The sequence below is a fragment of the Manacus vitellinus genome, unplaced genomic scaffold, assembly GCF_001715985.3.
Source record: "Manacus vitellinus isolate BGI_N305 unplaced genomic scaffold, ASM171598v3 scaffold_0_pilon, whole genome shotgun sequence".
In the NCBI taxonomy this organism is placed as follows: Eukaryota; Metazoa; Chordata; class Aves; order Passeriformes; family Pipridae; genus Manacus; species Manacus vitellinus.
Genome location: NW_021938789.1, coordinates 33140175 through 33159762, shown reverse-complemented (window position 1 = coordinate 33159762; position 19588 = coordinate 33140175). Strand labels below are relative to the sequence as shown.

Sequence of the window (19588 nt, the reverse complement as noted above, 5' to 3'; positions counted from 1 at the left end):
ATAAAAACATAAATTAGCTCTAGCTATGAAAAAAATCTATTTACAATATATTTACAAGCAAAATTAAACATTTTTGCATACCAAGGGAAAACAAAAAAAACCCCAAAGCTATGTATGGCATTAAAATACAGCAAGACATTGACCCAGTCTGTTTGAGCACAAGCGACCAGATTATTTTTTTTGCTCTTTCAGAGGTGGAAAAAAATGTCTGTAAGTAACTCAAAATAGCTGGATGTTTCTGTGGCAACTGGTAAAGGGCGTTTTATCTGTCTCTGATGCTTAAAGTAGAAGCAGTTCTTACAGATTCCTATTTGAAGTTTGCATACTGGTGTTTGATTTCAGGTCTTGGAAAGAAGATTGCCTGTCTCCTTGTATTTTATCCTGCTGCTATCTAGAGTAAGATATAGAATAACAGGAACCATAACAAAGGTGTTCAGCTTTCTCAGGTGAGTACATGAATTACTAGGATAAGGAGCCATACTTATTATATTTTGGGTTTAGCCCAATTAACAATAAAAATCTTTTGAATTCTGTAACATCTTCATCAGATGGATTAGAAAACTTGTACAACCAGAATAGCTTTATGATTCGTGACATGAGATTTTGAATGACTCAGAATGACTAGTATTAGAAACTATTATTAATATTTCAGGAGAATAGTCTAGCTATGCTCCATCAAATCTATCGGTAGTGAAAATGGAGTGGGTATATTAGCCATAATATTCCTTATCCTGTTTGATGTTATTATTAATTTAAAATTTTACATGTAATTGCTAAAATATTACTTCATTGCATATTGTTGCACATTTATCTTTCAAAATGTGTAATTGTTCCAAAGTTTTAGTCCCTTTGGCATTTGTTTGTAGTGATTTACTGCCTTTACCATTTTTGTAAAGGAGAATACAGTTTATTTTTGCAATAAAAATTGAAAGTCTTGTTCAAAAATTCAGTTTCCAAAAGATTCAGTACAGGTCAAAGGTTATAAGCATTCCCCAAATCTTAGTAGAATGATGTTGGGAAAATTTGTTCACAACTTAATAGAGCTGTATAAAACCTTGCCCTAATAAGTTTTCAAGTTACAAAGAATATTTCATTAGCACTTGAAGCCAATAGGAATAAACTGAACAAGGTCTTTCAGTTTCTGGGCAAGTGTTTCTATCATGCTGTACAAAAAGTAATGGGCATACCTGATTTACACAAAACAACAGTGTAATGGTATCCATAAAAGCTAAATCGCTTTGAATTTCTTTAAAAATGATCTCTACAGGTGTCTCCAGGCAGATATATTTTCTTCCCAGAAGTGACAATTTAAACATATAATTCCAAGAACCAGGATGTCATCTACCCACTCCCTGTAGAAAATGCTGAGGATAGCCCAAGGCAGCTTGTTACCGTTTATATGCAGGCTATTTTTGACTCCCGTTCCGAAATGGCTAAGTCTTGTGCATTTAGTAGAAACCTGACAAAGGACCCTTATTACTCTGTGAGGTGATGGTTTGAAAATGAGGTGTACAACGATTAGCTCTTAGATAAACAGATTAACTTTTGTGCTTATCAGTTAATTTTTTTTCAGTTTTTAGACTGAAATTTTCAGAATGACGATTCTGATCTTATTTGACACATTGAAATCACTGCATAATGATCTGAAATAAAATCCTTTTAGGTAATTTCATTACAACACAGTAATATAGAAACCAAAAATGCATTTTCATTGTTTCAAGGTTAATAAATGTGTCAGAGTTGTGGGGCCTTTTCAAAGAATACATGTTTTCCAGGGATTTTGTGTTTCATTTCTGAGGGAGATACTTCTTTTCTGATGATAGAATTTAAATTTGAGATGTGAAAATTAAGTAGGTTAATTTATTTATACAGAGTAGTACATGGTTACAGATTAATAACTATCAATCATCACAAAAAGATGTACTATTTCTACTGATAACTCTAAAAATGTCAAGAGTCTTTTCAACCTAAATGATTCTATGATTTTTTTTTCTTTCCTAGAAGATTTTAAGGCACACGAGAAAGCTATTAATTTTAAAGTATTTTTAGTAGAAAAAGATAATTATTTTATTTATTTTCATTAAAATACCTAATTTTTTTTAATTAAAAATTAAAAACCTGTTAGGATAAAATTACATAGAAAGAAAATGGCTAAGTTCTCTGAAATTATGAGTAGTAAGTGCACAGATCTTTGTGCCACTTCCAGGCTTAACATTGCTTCTGCTGGAATTCCAGATAGAGGCAGTCTGCTGAAACATGAGTTCAGTTACCAAATATAGATGAGTGGGGTATGACATGCATAGTCACAGAGGACAGATGTAACGCACAGGCCACAGTCTTCTCGATGCTTACTGAGGACCAAGCAATCTTTAGTGAATAGCTGGAGGAACTTTAAGCCTACTTAGATAGCAAAGGAGAAAAACAACTTTACCTGCTATTAAATATACCTAAGACTCTGCATATTGGCCTGTTCATTATAAGGTCTGTTTTATATTTTCTGCTAAACGTAATTATTGTACTTTGGGGAGTAATTTTGCAAGATTTCAAAATTCAGAGAAAAAATATGTGCCTTTTTTTTTGTTTTAAAAAATATTACTAACTACATCTCTTCTTTCATTTGATTCTTTTGAACAGATAGGCTTTGGGTCATATTAAGTAATAATTTCTCATGGGACAGGTTCTACAAATTCAGGATTCTTATACTTTTCTTGAAATGAGTTCTTTGATTTTCTATGTTTTTCCATATTTTATTATACATCCCTTCAAAACCTTGATTTGATTAATTATTCAATTTTTTCCTGAAAATTGTAATTCAGTACCTTTTGATTTTACTATTTACCATATTATTCCTTAGAGCATCTATATTGGTTTTTGAAAAAATATTTAAACTTCATGATATAAAAATGTGGGTTTGCTTTGGAGTAATTTTAAATATATACAAATAGGACTATATAAATAGTCTGTATGTAAAAATGTGGGAAGTAGAGGTAAACACTGATCTGCATGCAACATTGTATTTTATGTTTGTGTCTTTAAATGATACAGTATATGACTTTTCAGGTTACTTAAGGAGTAATGATGATGAAAACTGTTATAAATACATTGTAGTCTAACTCGGAGAAGCTAGAAATAGCATCTGAAATTTCTAATTATGATCTTATATGCTACTTGATAGGGTTAGTGATACTTCACCTCCAGTTCACTGTGCTTACAAGTTGTACTAAAAGAATAGTGGTTTCATGTATTACAGTGTGGCTGAAAAATGTCTTTATACTGGAAGCTTCCATTCAGCTGTCTAAAGCTAGATATATTAAAACATTTTTAGGCACTAGACGTTTCTCCCTAAGAAGGCTGATCAGCATTAGAAATTGCCTATAACCAGCACAAGTTTAAATTCACTGTCTTTATATAAATATCCAGGTGCAGACTGATTTACCTAAATTTAGACAGTGGGCTTTGAAAATTATAACATATGTAGCCATTATATTTTTCTAATTATAAAATTGAGTATTGGGAAGAGATATGTTAATTTATAATACATTAATTTTAATCATCGTGTCGTGTGACTAACAATAAGCAAAATTGTCCTCCTACCCATAGGCCATTGAAACAGCAGAGCAGCTTGGTGTTGGAAGTTGAAGAAGTTTATCTGAGTATGTAATGTGTCACACTGGTATGTGAACAAGCTAGAATCTGATATGTATGAGATTTAAATAAAGATATAATTTGAAGCACAGATATTTACAAGTTGTCCAAATAGTAAACTAGCACCTTTGTTCATTTGAATGAACAAAGTTTTGTTCAAGTTTTAAAAAACAACTAAGATTAAGGAGACAGAAACTATCCATGTTTAACACTTGGTTCCCTGGCATTCATCTAGTTTATGCCTTAACAGCTGAGCCTCTTGACCAACTGTTTGCTGCACTTCTCAGATTCATTCTTTAAAGCTGCTATGTGGTAGTCAGTTATACTGTATATACTTTTTTAGATTTTGTTGACAAGAGATTGGTATGGTTGCTAAATTTGTTGCTCTGTAAACACAGATAAAAGGAAAAAAAGATGCAATCCCACAAATAATAAGCTTATCACTGTATTCTATAAAAACATATATCAAATCCTAAAATGCTTTGGTTTTCTTATACTTCTCTTTTATGTGTTAGGCTGTAATCTGTTGGCAAGACAAAGACATGCATATCAAGAGATGCATGTGCCAGGCCAAGAATTGCAATAATCTATCAGTCAGTTAATGACTACATGCCGGGTAAGCCCTGGTGAAGTGACTAAAGGTAATTGGAGCTTGCACAAGCTGATGTAAAATATATCTGAGTGCATCGCATGACTGTCAAGCCACCTATCTATCAGTGGAGAAATATTTTGGACAATTAAGAGAAAATATACTTTTTAAAAAAATCTTATGCAAAATTGACCTCATAGAAATTATCATAAAAATAAGAGAATTTTCAAGAGTTATTGAAACCACTGATGTTAAACTTAATTAAATGCTTTGCAGAAACAATGATTGCATTTAAGATGAGATCAGCCACAACTTAGTGACCAGCTAGACAATCAAATTTCTACAAGGAGATTTTCAGGCAGAGCCTTCCCTTGGGAAAAGAATGGTTTTCCTGATGTTTTGTTTCTTACTGACTTTAAAGAGGCAGAGAATGTCCATCCTGATTCTAAAATCATGTTGGAAAACTGGAGATGTATACATATTTCTGTAGCTTGTGAAACTGGTACAAAATATACATTATAAATTTACATTGTGCAGGACGATATATGGGTTGTGAAATCTATTTCTTCAGTGTTTTAGCATAAGGTATCTTGATATTCCATTTGTCAGAGTTGAGGAAAGTGCTACTAAATTGGTAATAACTTAAAAACATTAGCACAATAAGTAAAATATTAAACACATTATCAACATTAATCAGAAAGGATTACTTGGAATTTCTAATCCAAATATCCTTGTGTAGAGATCCTCATAATGGTTTCAACACTTTTTCTCTCAGAATTTGAGAGTTTAGTGTCAGTAAGGCAGTACTTTGGAAAAGAGAAAAGCAAATATATTCCCCAAATTTTCATAAGGCTAAAACCAGAAAAAAATTAAGTGTAATAGCATTGATGTGAAATAACAACATAATAACAACTGTTGGCGAATGTCACGCCAATCCACAAAAAGGGCTGCAAGGAGGACCCGGGAAACTACCTGGCAAGGTTATGGAGTAGATCATCCTAAGTGCAATCACACAACAGCTACAGGATGGACAATGGATCAGAACCAGACAGCACAGGTTTAGGAAGGGCAGGTCCTGTCTGACCAACCTGATCTCCTTTTATGATCAGGTAACCCGCCTGGTGGATGAGGGGAAGGCTGTGGATGTGTCTATCTGGACTTCAGCAAAGCCTTTGACACCGTCTCCCATAATATACACCTGGAAAAGCTGGCAGCCCATGGCTTGGACAGGGGCACTCTGTGCTGGGTTAGGAACTGGCTGGAGGGCCGGGCCCAGAGAGTGGTGGTGAACGGAGCTGCATCCAGTTGGTGGCCGGTCACTAGCAGTGTCCCCCAGGGATCAGTGTTGGGCCCAGCTCTGTTTAATATCTTTATTGATAATCTGGATGAGGGGATTGAGTGTCCCATTAGCAAATTTGCAGATGACACTAAGTTGGGGGGGAGTGTCAATCTGCTGGAAGGCAGGAGGGCTCTTCAGAGGGACCTGGACAAGCTGGAGAGATGGTCTGATTCCAGCAGGATGAGGTTCAACGAGGCCAAGTGCCGGGTCCTGCACTTTGGCCACAACAAACCCATAAAGCGCTACAGGCTGGGGACAGAATGGCTGGAGAGAAGCCAGGCAGAAAGGAACCTGGGAGTTTGGATTGACAGGAAGCTGAACACGAGCCAGCAGTGTGCCCAGCTGACCAAGAAGGCCAATGGCATCCTGGTCTGTGTCAGGAATAGTGTGGCCAACAGGACCAGGGAAGTGATTCTTCCTCCGTACTCAGCACTGGTGGGGCCATGCCTTGAGTACTGTGTCCAGTTCTGGGCTCCTCAGTTCAAGAAGGATGTCGAGGTGCTGGAGCAGGTCCAGAGAAGAGCAACAAGGCTGGTGAAGGGACTTGAGCACAAGTCCTATGAAGAGAGTCTGAGAGAGCTGGGGTTGTTCAGCCTGGAGAAGAGGAGGCTCAGGGGACACCTCATCACTGTCTAGTTACCTGAAAGGAGGTTGTAGCCACATGGAGATTGGCCTCTTCTCCCAGGCAACCAGCAGTAGCACAAGAGGGCACAGTCTTAAACTGTGCCAGGGGAGGTTTAGGTAGGATATTGGGAAGAAATTTTTTACCGAGAGAGTAATCAGACATTGGAATGGGCTGCCCAGGAAGGTGGTGGATTCTCCCTCCCCTGGACATTTTTAAGATAAGACTGTATGTGGCACTTAGTGTCATGGCCTAGTAACCACAGCAGTGTTGGATCAGAAGTTGGACTTGATGATCTCGGAGGTCTTTTCCAACCTGCTTGATTCTATGATTCTATTATATGATTCTATATACATATCGGTCCAGTGGAATTGAGCTTGTGCTAGGCAATGCACAGACAAAGAATGTCTTCATACTTCTGAGGGAAAATGCATGAGAAAAATGACTCTTAAGTGTTCTCATTTCCACCTAGACAACTTGCAGCCTCAACCCATCCTAACAGAAACCAAGGTTTATGGTAAGTATTTCATGCACCATTGGATTCTGCTCATCTCTCAGTTTTGTGTCCTGCTTATGGGAGCAAGGATATAACTGGGCTTTTTTTAATTGAGAAGTTTTTTCATTAAGGAACTGTACTTGTGTCTTCCAGGATGCAAGACAGAAGCTGTGGCCAGGCCTTGCCTCTTTCTTAAATGCTGAAGGAGGTTTACTGTACAGAGAGAGGCACCAATAAGGAATATCCTGAAAATATGTCAGAAGCTTCATCTTATCATGACTTTTTCTATGATTCCCTGTCAGACATACAGAATGGTGAATTTTCAAATGAACTTTCTGCCTTCCTTACGCAGGAGGAGATATGTAAGAGCCTTGACATAGCTCGAGAAGCCATTGCCAGTTCCATGAAAGAGGATCAGAATGCAGCACCAGACTTTACTCATTATCTCAACACTTCTCTTTCTAGCCCTTCAGAAATACCTTCTTTCAGGGACAGCAAACTGCATGAGCAAGATGCTTTACAGAGGCCTCAAGCAAGTAGTCTGACTTCATCTGCTGCAAGTCACATTCCCCCAGGTAATCAGAAAGAGCAATCTACTGCATCTCAGACAGCAGATAGTTTTGTCGCAGTTTCTAGGAGGCAAACACCTTTTCTAACTGCTAGTCCCAGCTTCATCAGAAGACTGAAACATTCAGAGAAAGATGGTCCATATATGCCTAAGACAAGCCCAAAGTCCGAATCAACATCCCAGGAAGAAGTTCCGTTCAGGAACAAAATGTGTGACAAAGCTGCCACATTTATAGAAGAATTGTCATCTATATTTAGACAGGCAGCACAGACGAGAGGCCGAAGTCCTGATGGGGACTCTTCTTCTCCAGACAGTGGATACCTGTCTCCTAACAAGAAACAACCAGCTTTAAGTACGTTGGTGAACCATGGGTTTGACAAACCACATGAAGAGGTTGACCCCGAGGCAAAATTATGTGGAGTTCATCTGAATGGAGAACACTTTTCTGAAAGGGGCAGCATCACTCAGAGCAAAATGACCCTTTGCCGTCCCTTCATCAACATGGAAGAGAATGAGTTTTCACCACCTCAATTCACTCAGAAGCTCCGGAGCCAGGAAGTTGCTGAAGGAAACAAAGTATTGCTGGAGTGCAGAGTTGCAGGCAACCCAGTCCCTGATGTCAGGTAAGTGCTAGGTCACCAGATATCATCATCTGATTGTGGAAGATACCTAAGGTCAGGTATCACAGTGAACCTGCTTAGAGGTAGTCATGCAAGAACAGCCGATCATGCAGTTTTACAAAGCACATGAATAACAGATTCTGATGGCTTTTCTTCTCAGGAGTGTTTCATTGTTATCTGCTTGAGAAATTAATTTCTGCTTGATTCAAGAGCCACATGGCAAAATTAGAAAAAGAGTTGGCTCTAGCAGCATTCTGTGTGATTGTTACCTCATTAATCTAGGTAAAAGAATTCACAACTTGCCTCTGAAGAGCATATCTCAGGCAGCTGATACACTTTTTACTGCCAATTAATTAGAATGTCTCCAAGACCCATAGCAATGGGATTTGGGGTCTATACTATAATCTAAAATTTTCTGAATCTAGCCAAGTATCCTATTGTGTAAGACATTTCCAAGACATTAAGACGATCTGCTATTCAAAACCTCTTCTAATACTTTATCATGAGATTTTTGTGCATTTGCTTTTGTTTAATGACAAAAGCTACAACTAACTGCTGCGTAAGTTTGTCTGTTTTATTTGTTTTGGTTTTGTTATGAATAACTCAATGCTTTCCACTGTCTTCCTTTCCTTCTAAAATTAAGCAGTGCATAGATAGTGTTTGGCACCTCACAGGTCTGAGCCTTAATGCTAATATTATGGCTTATCACACACAGAGATACATTATACCTCTAGTTTATATAGTACCTCACAAGCTATTTTGGTTTAAAGTAATACTTAATATTTTCTAAGGAATATTTTGTCCAAAAATTCATATTTGGACAGGACAGAATTTGTAGTTCTACATTCAGAACTTGCTGTAAGGTTCTTTAGCTACATCTGAAGACAACATAACTCTTTAAAAGTTCTCAACATTTCCTTAAAAGAATGTAGGAAGCACTTTCTTGTAACACTTGTGTGCTTTTTTGTATCTTTTGCTGTGAAGTCAAGTAGAATAAAAAAGTACAGCTTTGAAATGTCATGTTATACCTATATGTGCTTACATATGCTTTCATTTCAAGGTGAAAGTTACTTTTTAGAAAATATCTCCAGAAACTCTTGTTTGTGATTGTTGAAGACAACAGCATTGTCTTCACCCTTATCTGAGTCTTCAGTGTATTCAAGAGAAGCTGAATATTGAGACACTGAAACTTTTACTGGGTCAAAAGATCATTTATAGAGGCATCAAGTCTATTCAATTGTTCTTGTATAAAACGCGGAAAATGTTGTACCTCAGCACTTGAGTACATTGGTTATGTACTCAAGCTTATGTAGATTGTCCTACAAAATGAAGCCAACTGATCTTCTAAACCAAGACAAGCTGTAGATATAAGTATGCTAAACAAGGGACTTACACCACAAATCTTGCCAGCAGGTCAGGAAGCTTACTCAAAAAATATAATTGTAATGCCTAAATTCTAATGCCAATCAAGCAATATGAGAGACATGTCATGTCATTATAGTTGTTTATTTTTTAGAGTTTTTTTAATATTTGCTGGGGAAAAGAAAAAGACAAGAATCACAGTCATGGGTGCAAAAGAATTCCAGTTGTTTGTTCTTCTTCAGACTTTCATGAAGCAGGAAAGGGAAATTGTAGAAGTCACACAATTATGACAGACAGACTCCTCCATCTCTCTCTCTGTTTCTTCTCTTAGAGTCTTCCTTCCTTCACACTAAGATGTTGCAGCTACCAGTGTAACTGATTTGGACATTAGGGCAGCAAAAGCTCTTACCTTCTAGTATTTCTTTTGTGGTTGTTGTTGTTCTGGGGTTAGGCAGCATCTATCCTTTGATCTTCAACCTTTATTGGATGCTGAGGGAAACATAGTGACAAAGGATGAGGAAAAGGCTGATGTATGTAATGCCGTCAGTCTTTCACAGCAAGATCATTTTTTCTCTGGGTACTCAGCTCCCTAAACTGGAAAACAAGGACAGGGAGCAAAATGAAACACCCATAATCCAGGAGGACATGGTCAGCAATCTGCTGTGCCACCTAGACACAAGCGAGTCTATGGGGGTGGTTGAGCAGGTGTACACTTCACTGGGTAAAAACGGGCTGGACGGCTGGGTGCAGAGAGTGGTGGGGAATGGAGTTACATCTTTCTCACAGCTGGTCACAAAACATGCTCCCCAGGGCTCGGTATTGGGACCAGTCCTGTTGAACACCTTTGTCAATGATCTGGACCAAGGCATCATATGCAACCTCAGCAACTTGGCAAACATCAAGTTGGGTGGGAGTGTTGATCAGCTTGTGGGTAGGAAAGCTCTAAAAAGGGATCTGGATGGATCGATGGCCTGAGGCCAATTGTATGAGGTTTAATAAGACTAAATGTTGGGTCCTGCCCTTGGGTCACAACAACCCCCTGCAGTGCTACAGGCTTGGGGTAGAGCGGCTGGAAAGCTGCCTGGCAGAAAATGACCTGTGGGTGCTAGTCCACAGCTGCTGAACATGATCCAGCAGTGTGCCCAGGTGGCCTAGAAGGCCAATGGTATCCTGGATTGTATCAGAAATAGTGTGACCAGCAGGACCAGGATCAGTAGTGATCATCCCCCTGTACTCAGCATTGGTGAGGCCACACCTTGAATTCTATGTTCAGTTTTGGTCCCCTCACTACTGGAAAGACAGTGAGATGCTGGACTGTGTCCAGAGAAGGGTAACAAAGCTGGTGAAAGGACTAGAGAACAAATCTTATGAGGAGTGGCTGAGGGAGCTGGTGTTGTTTAGCCTGGAGAAAAGGAGGAGGCTCAGGAAGCACCTTATTGCTCTCTACGACTACCAGAAAGGATGTCTTAGTGAGGTGGGTGCTAGTCTCTTCTTCCAGGTAACAAATGAGAGGATGAGAGGAAATGGCCTCAAGATCATCAGGGATTGGATTTGGATTGGATATTAGGAAACATTTCTTCACTGAAATAGTGGTCAGGCATTGCAACGAATTTCCCAGGGAAGTGGTGGAATCACTGTTCCTGTAGGTGTTCAAAAGGCATGTGGATGTGGCACTTGGGGATATGGTTTAGCGGTAAACAGAGTGGTGCTGGGTGAATGCTTGGACTTGCTGATATTAAAGGTCTTTTCCAACCTTATCAACTCTATGATATGACAGCTGACATACTGTTACTGATACTTTTGAGTTGTAAAATAGAGTACTAGGAACAGTCAGAGGGACCACTCTTAAGGAAAAAAAAGTAATTACTATTAATTAATACTAAAGAACTTTTCACCTTACCCATCTGTAGATTAGATACTTAACATTAGTCACCCTAGACTCCATCAGCACTCACTAGAGAAAAGCACATCTACCAAAAGTCACTTAGCTGCTTATTACATTGATAAGAACTTTTAGTCTTCAGATTAAAACCTCATTATCAGTTTGTTATAAAAGGTGAGGTGAATCCCACCCATTCCCCCATCTCTATGCCAATAGATGGCACAGGGAGAAAGAACTGCTCTGCCAACTCACATACACAGATAATGTAACTAGAAAGAAAGAAACCTAAACAGTCTTTCTTACAGGTGAGAGTTTACCATGATACATATTTCCTCAAAGAACTTAGTTTTCCTAGTATTTAAACATTTTTAATATCCATACTTCCACAACTTGAACAGCAATCTTTCTTACAAAGTTTCTTACTAAGAAAGCAAGAGACATACAGGATTTTTTATAGGGTACTACTCATCAAGTAACTAATAAGGCTATTAAGGTACTAAGAGTCAGTCTGTAAACAATACTACTTTACGAGAATGAAATGCTCTGTTGGCTTGGATGTTTTTACCACCATGAGTCTATTATGCTTGAATATATATTTCAGTCCTACTGAGTTACAAAATGCATTTTTTAGGGTTAAAATGGTCCTAGAATAGGCAACAATAAACATAGAGGAACTCAAAACCCGGAAAAAATTACTAAACATACACTGCATAGAACCTAGGGTCAACAGGAATTTACTTTCATAACACAGCAAAAAACCCTCATTGGTGCTATCAGGCTCATGTACTCTGTGTTTCCTGGTATTGGTACAAGTAAAGTTCTGTCCAGAATGGATTAGAAGTTGTGTATTTGATTTATGAAATACAGCATAGACAGTTAAGGTGAGTTCGACAGCATCAGTGAGGTTGCAGTGTTTAAATAGCAAAGATACGCTGTTGTAATGGTTCAGTATCTTATTGCTCTTATTTTATCTGGTAGAATATCAGTCTTCACTTCAGTGATATGACTCCAGAAATGTACCTAAATACCAACTGAACTAGAAAACTGTGTACCAGTTGTGGAGCTTTTTTTGCTTAGGTCTTTTACATCATTGTTATATTCATTTCTGAGACTGCTATGTTTACAAGAAATCTCAGATTTTTAATGTAAATTCTGCTTTTCTGAATCTTAATTCTTGCGGAATCATAAAATAAGAATGCAAATCTTAATCACTGAGCAAAGTGAATCATGAGAAACATTGCTGACGAAATAGTAGATTATCTTAAAATCAAGTATATTTTTAAGTAATCACGTCAGGATAAATTAATTTGTAACTTTTATCTTATTTCCCTTTTGAAACCTATAACTGCTTTGTCTATGGATGCAGTGCTATGGCTGTGGATACAACAACTGCTGAATTTCAGCAAATAGGCTTCGTGCCAACTTCTCAGTCTCTTGCAAAGCTCCCTGACAATTTTTCAATACACTTTCACAGTCCATCCTTGAACTAGTTTTACTTAACAATTATTCTCCATCTGGCAACTCAAAGACATATTAGTGAATAATAAAAAATTATTTTCCCAAAGTTTCCACTGAAAAGAAATTTACCCTTTAGTCTCCATTTCATTTTGGATCTTCAAGAGGGGAAAAATATGGCATCTGTACCTCAAAAACTACTCATTGTGGAAGTCGATGCAAACCTGCCGCTTGTCCTGTCTGTAGTGACGCTGCCTTGGCTCAAGAGGTCACTCGCACACAGCACGGGCGGCGATTCCTCTGCGGGCCGGGCCGTGCGGGGCGGGCACAGAGCCCTTCGGTGAGCGCTGCTGCGGGGCCAAGGGGGCAAAAACTAAGGCTCGTTCAGTGCTTAGGAGACGGCAAACACTTGAGCGCTGTTTGGGTGAGACTCCAAAGTCTTTGAATCTTGGGGAAAGGAGGGGGTTCTTTCCTTTGAAAGATAAGAAAGCACGCAGAAAAACCTGTAGTGGATTTTATGTATGATGACACTACTAGGAACTTCTAAACAGTTTCACAGTATCACCTGGGCACATCACTTTCCTTCTTTCTGGAGCTGAAAGGATGTTTTGTGGCATATCCTAAATATATCCAGTAAAAAGTTAATGTGATGCAGTGGAAAAAGACAAGCCTGTTTAAAGCCACTGACATATTGCATAGCAAATGAAGAATGCCTTCTGTTTGTGCCACTTTGAGAAACATTTTCTGTAAATGGGAGTTTTATATGGTTAAAAGCAAAACACCAATTATACAATACTAGTAGGCCATTGTCTTGTATTTTGATAATGAAAATAATCCAGTTTTCTAAAGGACTTTACTTAGACAACTGTTTCTTTAGGCTGGATTTCTGGTTTGTAATACCTGAGGGGAAAAAAATCTTTGGAGTGTATTTGGAATATTTACTTTTTTCTGAAGAAACTGACCATAGGAAAAAATATGTAAAAGATATTGAATTTTTTGTAGAGGTTTCTGAATAGGTAGAAAGTAGAAATGGATATTATTTGTATTGCCAAAAGAAGGGCTATAGAACAGGCTGAACAGCTACCTGGTCTGTGAGGTGTAAGAGTGAGCCATTTGGCTCTTGCAAAACTTGCTGAACAAGACATGAAGGAAAGAGCATGAGCTAGGGCTGCCATAGCCTGTACATTTGCATATAGCAATAAAATCTGCAGAAACCAGGCTTCAGTTGTTCTGATTTTTCCCAGAAAAGACAGTTTCAATAACATAGCTACTGCTAATACTATTTTTGGAATTCTGTGTGGTAAGTGTGATAAAAGTAGAGAGCAATTGGGATTTTTTTTTTTCTCAGCTGGGAAGAAAATAACCAGAAGTCATAAAGTCATGATGGAATAACAGTAGTTTAACGGTGACAAGAAAAGCACTAAGTTCTTGTTTTGCCCAGCACTTAAAAAATTGTTCAGCCCAGTAATAAGCACAGCTGATATTTAGGCTGCATCAAACACTGGTGGCCATGAGATCATCCAATTGGTCTACACCAGAATAGAAGGCCTTCAAAAGAAACTGTTTAGGTATTTCTGACCTTTTAGCATGTTATAGTTTTTCTATGCCTCACATTTTATCCTTGATCCGAATAATCTTTAATAACTGTCTTTCTTCCCTTTTCATAGCTTTTTTTGGAGCTAAACTTTACAAAGTCCTCAGCCTATACAAGACTGAGCTAGAATCCTCCCTTATGCTGATACCCCTCTTAGGAAGCTAAAGATAACAAAATTGCAGAACCTTATAATAAACAAAGAAGTTCTGTAAGGGCAAAGGGTCTATTTGAAGGTTATTTGACTAGGAAAGCCTCTTAAATGTAAAGTTCCTTGGATGTTCATAGCTGTACACAGCTGAAAGTAAAACAGTAAAGTGTTATGGTTTGAATGACTAAACTTGACCAAAGCAGCTTTATACTACAAGTGGAAAATAAGTAAACTTTGATAGAACTTCCAATTAGAATCCTAGGGTTTAAATCCAAAAGAAAATAATTAGTTAAATTTCAAGAACAACTACATTTTTTCAGAATTCAGTGTCTGACTTACTAGTTCTACTAGCAGAAAATTAGGTATCTTACAGTGAATATTTTGTCACTAGTCAGAACGATTTTTACATTTCTGAGCAGCCCAGATTACAATGTAAGACCTAGAAAAGTACTGAGTGGTTTGAAAAGTTCTAGGATATCTGTCTTCTAAATGTCTAAAACATATAAAATATCAGTTGAAACAGAAATATTCTGTTACCCTCAAAAGCATTCTGTCAGTCAGTAACTATTCTTCAAAATGCATCAACAGTACAGAACTTAAAATACCTACATTGGCATTGAGTTAGCTAAAGCAAATCCAGCTGGGAATGACTTAGACCTCTTCAGCATTTACCTTCCCACCTGAATATTTAATTGCTTCTGAGGTCTACCCTAAGCTGTAAGCTATGATTAAAGTATTTACATATATCCACCCAGATTCTGTAGCACAGGAGGTATTGAAATGTTTTGTGCAAAATACATTCTCTTCCTTCATCAGCAGCAAATTGACACAAAAAGACCCCCCAAAAATTAAAAATAAGGCACTTTCCGCATACTACATGGCAAGAACAGGGCTTCTTTGCTTTAAGGAATCTATTTGCTCTCATTAAAACCCTTTTCTTATTATAAGTGTTGTTTATCTAGATTTCACTGTAACAGATACCCAAAGTCCCCATCTAGAAACATGTAATCCAGAACTATTCTTAGAAAATCTAGAAACAAATGCAAATTACAGTACTTAAATTTACAACAGAACCAGATTACCTTGACTTCTACAGCTTCAAAACACTTATCCGATTTTACAATCTTTAAGGGCTTTGAAGTATAAAAACAAGCAATAAATTATGTCACCACCATAGTCTCCCAACAAGGCACAGTTGCAAAGAAAATTCAGCATCAGATTAAGTAATGCTTAACACAAATCTACACAGCTGAGTAAAACTCCAGGTGTACAGAACAACAGTGACTGAACTACCTAAAGAGCAGCTGGTAGATTTTTATGTCTTAGGAATGGAAGAGGTGTCATAGATGTAGTTTCTGCTTCTTTACTAGGCATAATTTGAGGTAGGAAAAATCTTTGGTTTAGAGATAACATTTAGTGTTGTTTCTTGAAGTCTTTTATGGAGTAAATTTTGTAGTTGTAGTGAAACACCAGTGCCTTGGTGGGAGATAGAGATGTTCTACTAGCCCTATAGTGGCAAGGCTTTAATAATACTTATTTTTATAAAATATTAGTATTTATTTATGTATGTGTGGTAATGGAACATATTTGACAATTCTAGGTGTCCTTAGTTCAAAAAAACCTGATCTCAAGTGTGTTCCTTGCTTTCTTATATAAACTCTTAGTTTACACAAATCATCTTCATTTATAGTCATCTTCAAAATTGTTGTGTTACTTTTCTATTTGTAAAGTTTTAACTATTTAAGTTATAGTTTAGGACCAGGTGGTGCAGGTCCTGGTTTTCAAATATTTTCATAAGCTTATATTCCTATTTATGTTATTCAAGATGGAAACTTTAGTGAAGCTCTTTTATGATGTTGTTTAAAGTATTTGTTAATTCCATTCTTGCTTGCTTGCTTAAGAATAAGACCTCAAGATCAAAATTTGCTTCCAAACAATGAGATACTTTATCTTAACAACAGATTTTACTAGACTATAAGCATTATGTTAGCTACAGTGATTGTAGAAATTATTCATGAAAGATAAAAAAGATTAGTATGTTCTCTGTGTGGGAGGAGAGGGCTCTTGTGACTTGACAATCATTCACAGCCACAGGTATTATTCTTATACAGTAAAAATCAAATCTTGTATTGAGTTTTGAGGTGATTCTTGATTACCAAATGTAATATTTTACAGTAAGAATTGATCTAAAATACTTCCACAACTTATTCAATAGTCTCTGTTCCATTATTTCAGTGTTATTATGATTGTTTATTAATGTTTAGAACAGTAAAACAGGAAATAGTAGTTTTTTTCTTATTATGTAACCTGTAAGTGTTTTCAGAATATCTTGTGTTTATTTCCTAAGGGTGATGATTTATGGAGTTAGTTGTTACATTGCTCACAAATATAAACATTTTTCTTATATTCTCCCGATAGTCTGACTGGTTTTCTCTACTGAAATATTTTCCCAATAAACATACTTTTATATAGAAATCTGCACTAGTCCTCTACTAATCTTTTTAGAGTAGAGTCCCACTGATCTATCTTCTTATGAGTCTTCTGCAAAGAGACAGTGCTTGTTCAGAATGGAAGAATATTCTCATACCTAAGGAGTTCCTTAGGTCAAAAATGTTCTGCTTGTAGATCTGGATGCTTTTCTGTGTATGAAGGGAGCACTGATGATCACCTGAAAGTATAAACAGCATGTGTTACATTGCTGAGATTAAACAGAAAAATGTTGTTAGCCCTTTTAACCTGGTATCAGATTCATTTCAGAAATCTGCTCATCTGATACTCAGTATTGATACTCAATACTGAATATGTTGTCGGTATTTTATATACTCTCAAATTAAGATGAAATATCTATAGATATGAAAGTTATACGTCAGCATCCTCAATATTTTTCTGTCACAATAGTATTTTTTTTTTCTTCATCAATAATGTCTTCTTTACTTTTGTTGGGTTTTTTCCTCATTTACAAGTCAAAATAATAGCTCTTTGCAGTTGATGTCATTATTCTTTTAACAGTTCTTCCCTTCTCATTCGTTTCCTTTTATACTCTCTGTTTATTGGACCATGCTATTCTTATGTCTTTTGTTTGTTTACTTTTGCTGATTTTGAGATAAGCCCTGCCCACCTCCAGGCATCCCTGGAGTTTCAGATCTGGAACTGTGATGATGAAAGTCATCTCAGTGGCTTGTGAAACTTTTCCTTAATTCTGTTTCCCATAGAACAGTGCTCTGGACTAGTGGGTTTTAGTGGGGAAGTGAGGGGTTATATTTTAACACAAATGATTAGGCTATTGCAGTGGCTGCCTGTAGTAATTTATGGCCTGCAGGTTTCAGGTAGATAACATGCATCTGTCGAATATTTCCTTTTCCATTCTCCATTCATTTTGTGGCAATGAGAGTCCACACTGTCAGGATTTTCTGCATCTGAAGGAAAACATTCAGTGGAGTGGAGGGCTGTGTAGATCATGTGCCCACCTGCTTTAAAAAGCAGTGTGGCATATCTGAGCAATGCTAGTAGTGCATCAGTTTTCTTGACTTGGAACTTTGTTTAACTTAGAACCACTTGGAAAGAAGATTTGTCGTCATGCCACTTAAGAACAGTGTTTAAGAGACTGTTGTAATATATGATGACCAAGTGCTCTGCTTGAATGGGTGGTTTTTTTGCTTCCTTGTCTCTCTAAAACCATAGAGTACAGTATTTAAAGCAGGTATCTGGAGAGCCAGGCTCTGTGAAACAATCTTTACGAAGTTGAGATTGTGATAACAGGATAATTTATGAAAGTCTTATAAAATAAACAGATTGCTATAAAACTTAGGCGGAGCAATTCACTGATGTTACAAAATGGATATCTAAGGATCTAAAATAAAGAATGTGTGGGTGTGGCTGGGAGGAGGGTGGCCAGTGGGGACACAAACTTGTCTGTTTTTTTATAAAACCCTAAGGAGGATCTATAGATTCTGGACACCAGGGTTTTTCTTACGTTTCATTTGTTTATTTTCTGTGTAAAATAGTTTTGACTACATGATACATGCATTTCCTCATCTTTGTTATACAGACTCGGTACATCACCAGGGTCCTATTCTTTAGAACAGTTAGTTTAACATTTTTCATGATTGTGGAAATAGCTCTTGTATATTTCTGTTTTTAAAAGTTTCATATTTCCTTTTTGGTTTTTGGTTGGGTTTTTTTCCACCCTGAAAATAGGAACAATAAAGCCTGTTAGGTGCATGAAGATGGATGCTGTAAGAGGCAGTTGTAAAAACAAAGGGATGGTTGTTGAAACTAGAATTGCTTTTTCAAATTAGAAATAGGAAGGGAATTCCGGCTCAGTTACTTTATTTTTCTCTGTCTATTTGTGAATGCCAGTGTCTTTGGTTTGGTTTGGTTTTTCTGATTTCATTACTGAAAGTTTAAAAGCATCTCAGTTCAATTTTTTTATTCTTTCATTTTTTTTTGCCTCTCAGCAAAAGAATGCAGATCTAAAGTTCCTTGCTAATGGTCTATAAATAAATAACATATTGACTAGTGTTTTTAAAAAGATTCTAAGATTAGATGAAAATGCTATCAAAATATATTTTTAAATGATTCTATTCTTGATGTCTAACATGAAAAGCTTAAAAGTAAATTAATAAAAACTATGCTGCTATCTGCAAAATGAAATAAACATAAAGAACTTTTGCCTTATATTTACATATGAATTGGACAAGACTTGGATGAACTTTCAAATAATGTGGAACTATATGTCTTCAGAAAGCTGTTTCACTACACTAGCTTTGTCCATGTTAAACACTTAGTTTCAAAACAAAGTTTAATTGAAGTAGTTTTAAAATACAGGTTTCCCACAAAAGTGGTGCTGAATCAGTGCCAGAGGCAGTATTCCAAGAGGCTGCTTTTACTTCATGTTTCAGAATTTATTTGTATAGATCTTATATGCTGTCTCTGGGATTTTCCGGTATTGTGCAAAGGATCAAAAGCCAAAAAGTCTGACAATGAGGAAATACATCAGCAATCTGCTTGTCACAGACTAATTGAAAGTACTTATCTGTGAAAATTAAAACTAAATGTAGAGGCTAAGTAGAACAGAGGTGGGAATGAAACTACATGATTTAGGACTCTCTTATTTGTACTGAAAAAGAGAAGAGTAGTGAGGTTTTTCATAGAAAGAAGCCTTTAGAGTCAGTAGTTCTGGCATCATTACTTATCAGTGTTCAACAGGTATAAAGTGCTATTCCAAATCCCATTTAATATCATACTTTATCCTCTTTGACGTTTGCT

The 19588-nt window shown here is 36.9% G+C and overlaps 1 protein-coding gene across 4 annotated transcripts in view; it reads left to right on the top strand.

The window, feature by feature from the left end:
- Nucleotides 1-341: 341 nt before the first annotated feature.
- Nucleotides 342-19588, top strand: part of PALLD (palladin, cytoskeletal associated protein) — a 203007-nt gene continuing 183760 nt past the window's right edge. For 2 of the 4 annotated variants that reach the window (XM_029960254.1, XM_029960255.1), the window contains exon 1: nt 7666-7882. In XM_029960254.1, coding sequence (XP_029816114.1) covers nt 7734-7882 — 149 coding nt within the window. In that variant the 5' untranslated portion in view covers nt 7666-7733. Of the gene's footprint in view, nt 447-2347; nt 2482-6844; nt 7883-19588 lie in introns of those variants that run through there. The other 2 variants (XM_029960252.1, XM_029960250.1) reach the window with 2 other exon arrangements.